Source organism: Leuciscus leuciscus (genome assembly GCF_965113295.1).
Source record: "Leuciscus leuciscus genome assembly, chromosome: 12".
Classification (NCBI taxonomy): Eukaryota; Metazoa; Chordata; class Actinopteri; order Cypriniformes; family Leuciscidae; genus Leuciscus; species Leuciscus leuciscus.
Window position 1 is genome coordinate 42852060 of NC_138736.1, and position 12151 is coordinate 42864210.

At 41.0% G+C, this 12151-nt stretch overlaps 1 protein-coding gene across 11 annotated transcripts in view; it reads right to left on the bottom strand.

The window, feature by feature from the left end:
• Positions 1–9334: 9334 nt before the first annotated feature.
• Positions 9335–12151, bottom strand: part of LOC309511410 (phospholipase A and acyltransferase 3-like) — a 111708-nt gene continuing 108891 nt past the window's right edge. For 9 of the 11 annotated variants that reach the window (XM_082186652.1, XM_082186657.1, XM_082186651.1 and 6 more), the window contains 4 exons: positions 11672–11718; positions 11419–11518; positions 9774–10042; positions 9335–9585 (listed from right to left, as the gene is read on the bottom strand). In XM_082186652.1, the coding sequence (XP_082042778.1) occupies positions 9466–9585; positions 9774–10042; positions 11419–11518; positions 11672–11680 (498 nt within the window). In that variant the 5' untranslated portion in view covers positions 11681–11718 and the 3' untranslated portion in view covers positions 9335–9465. The remainder of the gene's footprint in view (positions 9586–9773; positions 10043–11418; positions 11519–11671; positions 11719–12151) is intronic. The other 2 variants (XM_082186649.1, XM_082186650.1) reach the window with 2 other exon arrangements.

Here is a 12151-nt window from a genome sequence, read left to right on the forward strand (position 1 = left end):
TGTGCAGTGTAGCCAATCAGAAAGCGAGGTGACGAGGCGGCGAGGAAACACCGGGAAATATAATCAAAACAGCCGGCGGCATGGCGCACCAGAAAGTCCGGTGGACGTCAGAGATCATCGCCTTTTCTTTTGATAACGTTTTTTTTTCGGTTAAAAACAAACTACAAACTATTGCCACTGCATCCTCTTCGTCCGCCATGATTGTTTACTCTGAAGTCACGTTTGATCTCGAGGTATTTTGCGCGATTTCCCGTCTGATCTGGGAATGCTCGGGAGTCAAATCGGTTCGTGTGTGATGTGTTGATTTTGCCGTGTGGCTGTGCACCACACACTGTACGACCAAAACTGTTAGACCTGTGATTTTTTATCCCCGTGTGTGGGGTCTCTCAGGTTTGGAAAATCGGCCGACAATTTTAAAATCGTCCCGTGTGAACCAGCCTTAAGCATACATGAACAAGTCATGTATTGCCCCGCTTACCCTTGGCTCGGCTCTCCCGCGCTGGCACAACCTGTCAATTCAGGTGCGGCTATCTAACTACATCTATTACTAGCTAATTGATGAGGGGCTGGTAGACAGCATTTGGGACACTAAACTTAGCTATACTATTACTACTAGTCAAGAACTACAGTGTAAGTAAAACTAGATCAGCTGACACTGAACCCCATGCTGAGTTCCACAGTAGTTAAGTCACCAGTGTGCCCTGGTTGTGTAATGACGTTCACTCTATTAAACAAAACCTTCCTTAACACATTAAATTGAGCTCTGACAGAAATGGTGGCCATCTTGAAAATGGTCACCATCTTGAATTTGAGCGGCACACACCTTTTTCCATGATAATGTTCCTTGAAGAATATTTGTACCAAATTTCATGATAGCAGCACCATTTGAAAAAAAGATGTAAGGATTCAAGAGAAATGGCGGCCATCTTGAAAACTGGTAGCCATCTTGAATTTTTGAGGGACAAGCACCGTTTTCCAAAAAAACATTCTGAAGAGAGTATTTTCACAAAATGTTATGCCTACATCACTGTTTTAACAATTGACATAATGAGCATTTTACAGAAATAGCGGCCATCTTGAAAAAATGGCCGCCATGTTGAATTTTTCGGTGGCCAACGCCTTTTTCCCAAAAAGTGACCCTTAGAGAGTATCTGTGCCAAATTTCATGCTTCTATACCAATTTGAACGATTCTCTTGAAATATGCCATTAATCTGCTGCACTAATAAGGAATCTGAAAGAAAAGCGAAACAATCAATTCTGCAGAAATATAAGCTTTAAAGGTGTAGGGAGTCACATCTTCAGTGATAAACTGTCTAGCTGGATTGAGCAGAGTGACTAATTTATTTGATCACTGTTAGAGGAGGGCAGGGTGATGGATAAGGGTTGCTGAAAGGCAGAGCCGCCTGAAGACTACAGTGCGTAGCTATGGCATTGCAGTGGTCAGAAATGCGCGTGCGTGACCTTAATCATGAAATTGGAGACTACTGATTGCCAGCTGAACGTCTCTGGAACAGCATGATCGTCTACGAGATCTGCCTTAGTGATGCAACCGAGCTTCGTTAGCACATACAGCATAAATTTGCCACCACTTCGAACCCAGAGATGTTAGCAGCTGCTATAAGATAATTTCGGTGAAGCGCGAATGAACGGAGTCTGAGCAGGCTTGGTAATATATCTGACCTTTGCTATTCCGAATGTCCAAATCTGAACTGATATGCACCCTTCGACTATGGCCAGTGTTAACAGACGAGGAATAAATGCCCTGCCTTAAAGACATACTTATGGTGATTTTTTTTATTTTTTTTTATTTTTTTTTTTATAAAATCTCAGTACAATACTTACCTGTAATAAGGTGACAGCATACCGATAAGATACCTCGATCACACTTGATATTTTGTTGTTGACTTTGAGCATAGAATCTTTCTCAGCTGCGCAGCATACACGTGACATTACTCTCAAGTTGTATGAATGAAGTTATTCACGACCGAGAGATCACTGCCATGGCAACCAAGTGAGACCCTTGAATAAAAAAATAGGTGAACATTTAAATCATACAAATAAGTAAATACGATGTCATTCGAGTCTTCTTGACTGAGATTCGTCTGGTGATTGGTTTGAATTATAGTCTACACTTATAACTGTTAGTTCTACTGTGTTAGGCAAGTTGACCTTTGACCTGAGCATCCTTAGTCTGCTTTTGAGCATTTAATATCAAATCCTTAAAATGTCGATATTTCTATGACTCGTATCGGTGGATTAAAGTAGTCGCCGAGAAAATTTGTGTTATAGCGGTTGTACCATATTTCTGTTAGTGAAGAACTTAAATGCAAGAATTAAAAGATCTTGATATGAAAAATCATATCATTGTAGGCCTATAGGCCACAAGTCAAATTGAATAGATATAGAGAACTACCGGTATTAGCACTGTAAATGTATCATTTACTTCTTTTGTATTAAAAACTCTTGCTACATATATGTACCCTACATGTACCCTTCATAACCATGTCTATATGGCATACGTATAACATCCAACTTGCTTCTGATATGGACATATATTTACATCACTTCCAAAATTTTTACAAACCCTTTGTAAATTTATAACTTATGTAGGCCAATTTATCTTTATTTTTTAATAATTTAACAGTAGCTATTAATTGCTTTTGTTTTATGTTTGAATAATAGATAGTTATATTTACAGAAAATGAACAGAGATAAAAACGCCCCCTTTTATTGGTTAAAGCGCAATCTAGGTAGGCTGTAAGTCGAATCTTGCCGGCGGTCGGGAAGTGATTAGCAAAACGTCTCCATAAATGCCGAAGCAATAACAAATTCAGATGGGCATAAACGAGTTGAATAGGTATGCTCCTTTATTGAAAGGCACTCTCACATAGTGAGTGAGCAGATGAGGAGCGCGAGCTGTAAATGGCATATAGCCTACATAAAGCCAATTTGATAAAGTTGCTCTTAAGCTTGATTTAATTATATTCAGCAACCCAGCTGTAAATATTTTGCAATTAACCATGAGAACGTGGAATCAACAACGCTGAATAGATTAGTAGCTACTGCGCTGTGGATATAATATACGTGTCGTGAATCTTTGCTTGCAATTGCTACAACCAGCGAGCTATCCGTTTTTTTTTTTTTTTTTTTTTTTTTTTAGGAAACTACCGCGTCACCAGAGTCCACAATTGAACTTTACAGCTGATGAAGGGAGCAGTAGAGTAGCAAATTAATATACTTACCTGAATGGAATTTAATCATAGAAGCCTAATAGGGATGTAAACAGTAGCCGCGGGAATGTACCAACGTGAAAGCCTTGAAAATGGAACTTGAACTTGAAAGCCCTGTTAGGAGATCGTCTCGTGAGATTTAAAGCCGCCACATTCTTGTTTCCTCTGCAAGCGTGGTGCATTCGCGTACCGCGAAAATGGCTGAGATCAAATCAACGATATGACTTGTGTTGTTATGATTGGAATCGAACGCAAGTGAATGAACGCCGGTTTCGTTCTGCGAACTGAATTGAAGCGTCAGCATCTGCGAACTAATCGTCGCTTCAGTATCTGCGAACTCAAACATGTGTAAGTACCGTGCTTTTATGCAGTGAGCATAAGAATATGATTGGATAGAAGTGAAGGCAATAAGTGACGTAGTAATTGAGTCTTCCCAGCAGAACTTATGCTAAAGCTTTCATTTCAGTGGGATTGAATGTGAGACTGAATAACTCAATAACGTCCACAATGGTGTCGGACACCCAAACGCCTGTTCCCTCAAATATTGCCCTGTTTAAAGTGTTTTGGCTGTTAGTATGAATATGTTAGCCTTACTGTTATCTATAAGCTAGTGCGCTCCAAAACAGTGACAAAGTTCGCATTTAGAAAATCAAACCCAACGTTGAATATGAAGATCAGGTTGATGTCAGAATCCAACATCAGACTGACATTAAAGGGTTAGTTCACCCAGAAATGAAAATTCTGCCAGTAATTACTCACCCTCTTGTTGTTCCAACGGCGTAAGACCTTCGTTCATCTTCGGAACACAAATTAAGATATTTTTATACGTCATCACGCATCACACATGACCAGCGTCGGCCAATAGTGAGCCTACGTGGTGACGTGTAACACAGACGCGCTGCGCAAAAACACTACGTTAACCGACGAGAGGTGCAGAGAGAAGGAAATGAATAGTGGAATAAAGTCGTTATATTTGTTTGTTTTTGCGCACAAAAAGTATTCTCGTCGCTTGATATACTTAAGATTGAACCACTGTACTCACTTGGATTATATTAACGATCTCTTTAAAGGGGTCATATAACGGCACATGCACTTTTACAAGTTAATTGTACAGAAGTGTGTGTTGGCAGTGCCTGTACACAACCATCATAAAATGATAAAAATCCATCCAGTGTTTTTTTTTTTATCTTCTTATATGTTTCCCCCTGTCTCTAATCAAGCCGTTCGACCGTGTGACGTCACACGGTCGAACACCCCTCCCACGATGGCTGATTGACAGCCGCAGTTCAAACACAGACTCCGCCCTCGCTCGTGAGCGAGCTGTCAATCATAGTCTGCGCGTCATTGTTGATACTGGAGCACTGTCTATAGCAGAATGGCGTCTAAGCGAGTGTGGTGTTCTGCTCTCAGGTGTGATAAGGAACACAGCAGTCATGTTGATGTTCCTAAATCTGAAACGCTGGAGACGCAGTGGCTGAGTTTGTTTTCGAAGGGAATATTCCCCACGATCAATGTCAATGCTGTCATGTTTGCGCAAATCCTTTCTCACACCAGACTGCTTTACAAACGAGGGTCAGTATAAAGCTGGTTTTGCTAAGAAGCTGCTTCTGGAAAAAGGATCCAAACCAACTGTTCGTGTTGCTGCACCTCCAGAAGAACTGAAGTGAGTGAAACGTTTTATTAACCTTTATATTAATCTTTGCAAATCGCTTGCACACTTCACGATGAATGCAGCTATTTTTACACTAAAGTACATTACGGCATGTTTTCTATGTACGACATTCTCAATATAATTCATAATCCCACGTTTAGAATGAACAATGCGTTATGGTTTTTGTGTTATTATTAAAAACGGTGTACGCACAGAACAGAGGGGCGGAGTCAGCAGAGCTCATTATCATTTAAAGACACATGCACTGAAACGGCGTGCTGAAAACAGAGCTGTTTTTGACCAGGTAAAATTAGTGTTTTCTTACAATACTAATGAGAATTTTTAATTAAAGTATTGACCCAGACCATGGTATAAAAACTTTTAATTTAGACCATAAAGAAGCATATTAGCTTGTACAAAAATGGCATTATATGACCCCTTTAATAACTTTTCTGGGCCAGCAAGTTTGGGCCACCTAGCAGCCTGTGGAGAAGTGATCCAACACTCAGATTTCATCAAAAATATCTTAATTTGTGTTCCGAAGATGAACGAAGGTCTTGCGCGGTTGGAACAACAAGAGGGTGAGTAATTACTGACAGAATTTTAATTTTTGGGTGAACTAACCCTTTAATCTCCAACGTTGGACAGACGTATTGTGGTTGAAGATGAAAATCAGGTTGACGTCAGAAACCAACATCAGTCGAGTCCTGACATCAACCCAACCTTCATTTCCAACCAAACTCCAAAGTCTGTTTCTGACGTCAACCTGACTTTCATTTGTGAAAAGTTGCAGCCAGAATGCCCCTGACTGATGTTACTCTCTACCCAAGGACTTTGACAGAACTGTAGAGGAGTAAAAGCCGTCATAGGCCGTCTGGTTGGCTAGCTGGATAGGGGGATCACTCCTACATAGATCACATCCATCCCCATACAAGACCTTCTCTCAGGAGCAGCGAATCTGCAGAAGATATGCAGGGGATCTAGAGGAGGAGTGTGTGGATAAAACTGTACAATTCAGACAATTTATCAAAGAAACCAAGGAAACCTCAGCAAGGTCAACTCATAAGAGCAAGGAGACTACACTCAGCTTTTCCAGATGTTGATATAGCGCTCCGGGTATTAATGACTTTTCCTGTAACCAACGCCAGCTCTTTTTCTAAACTGGGACTAATTAAACATAGACTGAGATCCACGACGGGCCAAACCGACTGAATCACCCGTTTCTGATGCCCACTGAAAATAATGTTCTGTGCAGATTATATTTTACTGGCCTCACTAAGGACTTCTCTGCCAGGAAATCAAGAAAGAAGTTCATTCGTTTTTCGATTTAAAATTGAAAGCAGAAAATGACTCATTATTCATAAAAGAATTGGTCTCGATTTTATATTGTTAGATTGAGGGGTACAGTATAAAATGGATTTATGGCTTGAATATTCGATTTCCACATGTGGGCGGGGCTTGAGACGCCCCTTTCTGCTGATTGGTCGCCCAAAGATCAAGCCGTGCCGCTTTAGTTCTTCCACAGTTCAGCAGAATAATAGTCCTGTTGCTCTGCAGTTTATAGTTACATATTTCCTCTGTAATAGTGGCTGTGGAGGCAGAGGGTGATATCTTCATCTCTGCTGATGATAGCTGTGGTTGTAGAGCCGGTGTTTCTGGGTCATTATTAAACCGCTGCTTCGACAGCACTGGGCCTTGAGCTTGTGTTTGTGTTTTGCTCGTAACTTTCTTACTGCGATGGTCCACCCCTTGAGGAATGTAGAGGAAACACTGCAGTATTGGCTGTCTCAGTGTGTGTGTGTGTGTGTGGTCACATTACTGTGTGTGTGTGGACTATGTATGGCACTGAATAAAAGTGTCCAGTAAAGCATAATGATATGCGGGGCCTCACACACAGAGCCTAGGGGCCCGACCACCTTAATCCGCCCCTGCCTGTGGCCTATGTTTATACAACTGTGTGTGTTAAATTGTTTAATATGAATTATTATGACCGCCGCTAGCGTAGCTAGCGAAAGTGGTCATATAGGGATTGTCAAAGTTTTTTTTTTTTTTTTTTTTTTCGATACCAGGGACACCGAAGCACCGGGGAACATGAAATTTGGTGGGCATGTAGCCCCACTAGACTTCTAAGGAAAAATTGTGTTTGGTCCCCGGGGGCCACTCCCCCCCCGCGCTGGGCCCCCCCAAACCCCAAAAAATGCAGTTTTTCCTAAATAACTACCTGAACCGTGGCACCGAGGATGAAGAAATTTTTATGGTATGTTGGTCTACTAGACTTTTACGGAAAAATTTCGTTTGGTCCCCGGGGGCCACTTCCCCCCCCTGTGCTGGGGCCCCCGTAAATTTTTCGTCAACGATACCAGGGACACCGAAACACCGGGGAACATGAAATTTGGTGGGCATGTAGCCCCACTAGACTTCTATGGAAAAATTTAGTTTGGTCCCCGGCCCCCCTGCGCTGGGCCCCCCCAAACCCAAAAAATGCAGTTCTTCCTAAATAACTACCTGAACCGTGGCACCGAGGATGAAGAAATGCAATATTATTCTGCTTTAATCGCCCCTATCTTCAGTGGAGATGTTCAGAACTGCACCATATTTCATGTGTATGATTAACTTGACATCCTCTGGGGGTATCCTCTGCTAAGTTTTGTAGAATTTCATCCATGGGGGGGGGGGTATAAAATAAATTCATTTATGTGCACATTTAGTGACTGTACACTCATCGGCCTGTAGATGGTGCTGTTGAGCGAAGGGTTGCTGGTTTAGGATGATACTGTCACACACACACATACAGGAATACAAACAAACTCAAGCATGCACACACACTGACATCCACACGCACAGATACACACCCATACACACACATACAAATCCACATGCACAGACACACAAACACACACGCGCACACATGTACGCACACATACATACACGCACAGACACACACACACACACACACACACACAGACACACACACAGTAGCGGTTTTAGGCACGGGCGAACCGGGCAATCGCCCGGGGCGGCATTTTTGGGGGGGCGGCACCGCCTACACGAGCAGAAAAAAAAATACAAATCTGCGCCGCGAAGCGGTTTTCTATTATCTATCATTTCACTGTGTGGGGAATTGCCAAATTTGCGCCCCTGCTTGCTGAGAAGATGCCGTGCACAGAAGCTGTTTGTTTGAGAAGGGGAAAGGGGAGGGGGCGCGGAGGCGCGGGCGCGGATGACAGTTCACCTCTGGGTCGCTCCCAAATGGAACGGACAAGGGGGGGGATCCATATAGTTATCGAAGTTATCAGTCACACCTCGACTTTCTTCCAGATAACGCACATTTCATTCATAATATTATAAATACGGGCCTCTATATTTCCTGCACATTTTTGTTTTTCTGAATGGTCTGAATGGCTAATAAAAATAGGTAATACAAAACGATTACTTGGTCACCACCACCAAGGTGAATTGGTTTAGTCTTGACTTCTGGTCGTGTCTCGTGAGCGTGAGTGACAGTTATGGGGGGATCAGGGGATCTGTTGATTGTCGATGTCGAGTGCCAAATAAGAGATGGACAAGAAAGGTCAAAGCCATCAGGTGCCCAATTTAGAAACGAGCGAAAGATAAAGGTATGCAGTGCAACTATGTTTACTCTATATGATTACGGTATCCATGTCATGAATGAAGGGGCAATATTAATTGGTGGGTAAAACTCTTATTTGTTAGCCTTTTTTCTATGATTCTTGCTATGCTTAACAATAATTCGTTTTTAACTCAAACACGAGATCTAATTTCACCATAATATTGTTCTTTGCAACAAAACTGTTGCAAGTTCAGTTATTACACTGCAAAAATGCTTTTCTTACTTAGTATTTTTGTATTGTTTCCAGTCCAAATATCAAACATTTCTTAAATAAAGATGCATAACGTTATTTTACTAAAGTAGTAAAATTACATAAGATATTAAGTCTTGTTTTCTGGGGAAATAAATAAAAATGGAGTTTTTGCTTAAAACAAGCAAAACATTATCTGCCAATGGGGTAACAAAAATTATATTTGGGGGGGGAAGGGGGGCGCTCGAAAGGGGTCTCGCCCAGGGTGTAATTCAATGTAGAACCGCCACTGCACACACATACACAAACACACACACACACACACACACACACACACACACACACACACACACACACACACATGCACATACTATTACTTTTTTTAGGTATATACATAAACACGCAATACAGCCAAATTACTCCACGTCATTTATTTTTGTGGAAAGCCAGTGCAGGCCTGAGCGGCGGTCATATTTTGTACCGCGATGCGGTACATCTAGTTTATTTTAATTTAATTAATAATCCAAGGCCTCCATCATTGTACTTTTAGTCCTTCATTTCCCACTGTTCATTGTGTCTGCTTCTCATTGTCTTGTACATTTTGAAACAATTAAATGAATAAAAGCAAGGATGCCAGTGCTGTGAGGTGTTTATTCAGATTAAACACAATTCAACATACATTTGCTGATTCATAATAATCCAAGGCCTCCACAATTGTGCTTTTATTTCTTCATTTCCCATTTCTGTTTATTTTTTCTGCTTCTAATTGTTTTTTAAAATTGCTCCTATAACAGCGAATCCAGCGACAGCTATGGCTCCAATAATTGTAGTGAAAGACATAGCTTCCGCTGCAGTTTCCACAGTTTTCACTGCAGTTTCCGCCTAAGAATAAACAGAAAGTATTTATTTTCTAAATCACTGTGTGAAAACTTGTTGCTTTTGTGACCTTAATCCTAATTTTAAATTAATTTAAACAATTTTGCCATAATATAGTCTGTAATCCTGTGATTTGCACATATGATTATCCTACAATATGATTCTGTATGCGAGGTCGTGCTGATCTACTGTACCTGATGGGATTTTGGTATTCCGTATCTCAACCACGTAACAAAGTGCTCACAGTTGTTTTTAAGCACATTGTACGGAATCATCTCTCCCAAACGGCTCTGTGCTTCTTTCAGAATCTCTTTAATGGGACGAGGGTTACGCTCCTGATCCAGACGATTGTTGATACGGTATTTATTGTTGCCAACCACATCCTTAAGTTTCTCTCTCTTCACGGTGGCCTTTTCTTGTCCTACTGAACTCACACAGCAGGACCCAGCGTTGGGACGCCCGGCTACAGAGAAAGAAATGGAAAATTAAAGGCAATCATGACTCATGAGACTTGAATGGAATAAATGTTTCAGACTCAGTAAAGTTCAGCTCAGTTGACCATGTGCACGGTTACTTCCTGGTGTTCAATAAGCCAGCTTGGGCATTTCCTGTTAGCTGTCGGTCTGGACTCGCTGTAAATCCACACACAACCATCAATGGTTGATCTTTTAATGTTGTATTTATATTGTAATGCAGTTAGCACACGTACGTTATTTGCCAATAAACCAGATTTATGGATTGCAATAAAAATGAAGCTAACGGGAACGCTGGAATAAGAAACTCGTCTGTAATTGGATAAGCACACGCAACACTTTTCCAGGACTTCACATGTTATTTTTAATGTGATGATAAAAACATTATTTCCTCGTCCATCTGAGATCGTCCACATTTGTAAAACCGAACGTTTCAAGATGTAGGAAGTCCAACATTTAATAGAAACACTTTTATTTATAAAAAAAAGACAGTAATTCCCACTCTGACCAGCAGAAGAGGAGCATTTATTGGCTCATATTAGCCGTTTCCAGTCATATTTTCACACTCAGATATTACGCTCATATGTTGAGATTGAGTGAGACAGAAAGCGAGCTCGGCTCCGTCGCTCTATAATCACTGAAGCTGTCAGTCAAGCTCATGATTTCAGCACACTTGTGAAACTCACATTCTGTTCAGTGATTAACTAAAGTGCATATTTAACTGACAGTGTGTTGATGAGAAACTGATGGTCGAACAGAACTTTGCTGAGGAGGAACACTGAGGAACGTGTCTTTTTTTATTTTGTTTTATTTAAATAACTAAATTAATGCTAGGCCTGAATATATTTAAAGAGATAGTTCACTTTAAAAATGAAAATTCTGTCATCATATACTCACCCTCATGTTGTTTCAATCCTTTATGAATTTCTTTCTTCTGCTGAACAAGGAAGATATTTAGAAGAATATCAGTAACCAGACAGTTTCTGGTCTCATTGACTTCCATAGTATATTTTTTTTCTTACTATGGAAGTCAATGAGACCAGAAACTGTCTGGTTACTATCATTCTTCTAAATATCTTCCTTGTTCAGCAGAAGAAAGAAATTCATAAAGGATTGAAACAACATGAGGGTGAGTATATGATGACAGAATTTTCATTTTTAAAGTGAACTATCTCTTTAAGTGACTATATTCTGATTATGAACTAAGTATTATACTAGTGATGCTGTTAAAGCTACAGACACACACCAGAGGTTTTCCAGCAGCTCATATTATTGCAGAAGTTCTTAAGATCGTTCCCGGCATAAGGTCAAACGGCAAACATGTAACGGCAGTGTGTAAAGCGTGTAAAGTGTGTAAAACACTCACAGGCTGAGGTCAGGTGAATCACATCTCCATCGCCGACATACAAAGCCCAGTGCTGATATGGCCCTCTGAAGATTTCAATGAGGTCTCCAGGCTTCAGTTTCTTATCATACAATTCAACAATAAGAAAGTGTTAAGTTAGCCTAAAAACAGCTTCTGTACACATGACATGAGCTCGTTTCAGAAAAGATCTTTTAGCTGAGTGATGCTGTCTTTCACTCTCTCCGTACGTTTGAGTTCATTAACAGATATTTACCCTTTCCATGGCGAACTCCTTCTGCTCTTCTGCTCTTCACTGTAATCCTGTTAGAAACACATGAAGCTTTTAGACACACAGGGGCAGGTCCTTAAATCATGAATAGTCAGGTTAATGGCATCTTACACCGTATGCAACAAACTTTTCTTGCTGTCTCTTGCAAAGTACAAGAAAACACAGCCAATCTTTGGGGGAACAGTCCAGCTAAACGAAGCGAACGAAACACAGACAATCTTTGGGGGAACAGTCCAGCTAAACGAAGCGAACGAAACACAGACAATCTTTGGGGGAACAGTCCAGCTAAACGAAGCGAGCGAAACACAGACAATCTTTGGGTGAACAGTCCAGCTAAACGAAGCGAACGAAACACAGACAATCTTTGGGGGAACAGTCCAGCTAAACGAAGCGAACGAAACACAGACAATCTTTGGGTGAACAGTCCAGCTAAACGAAGCGAACGAAACACAGACAATCTTTGGG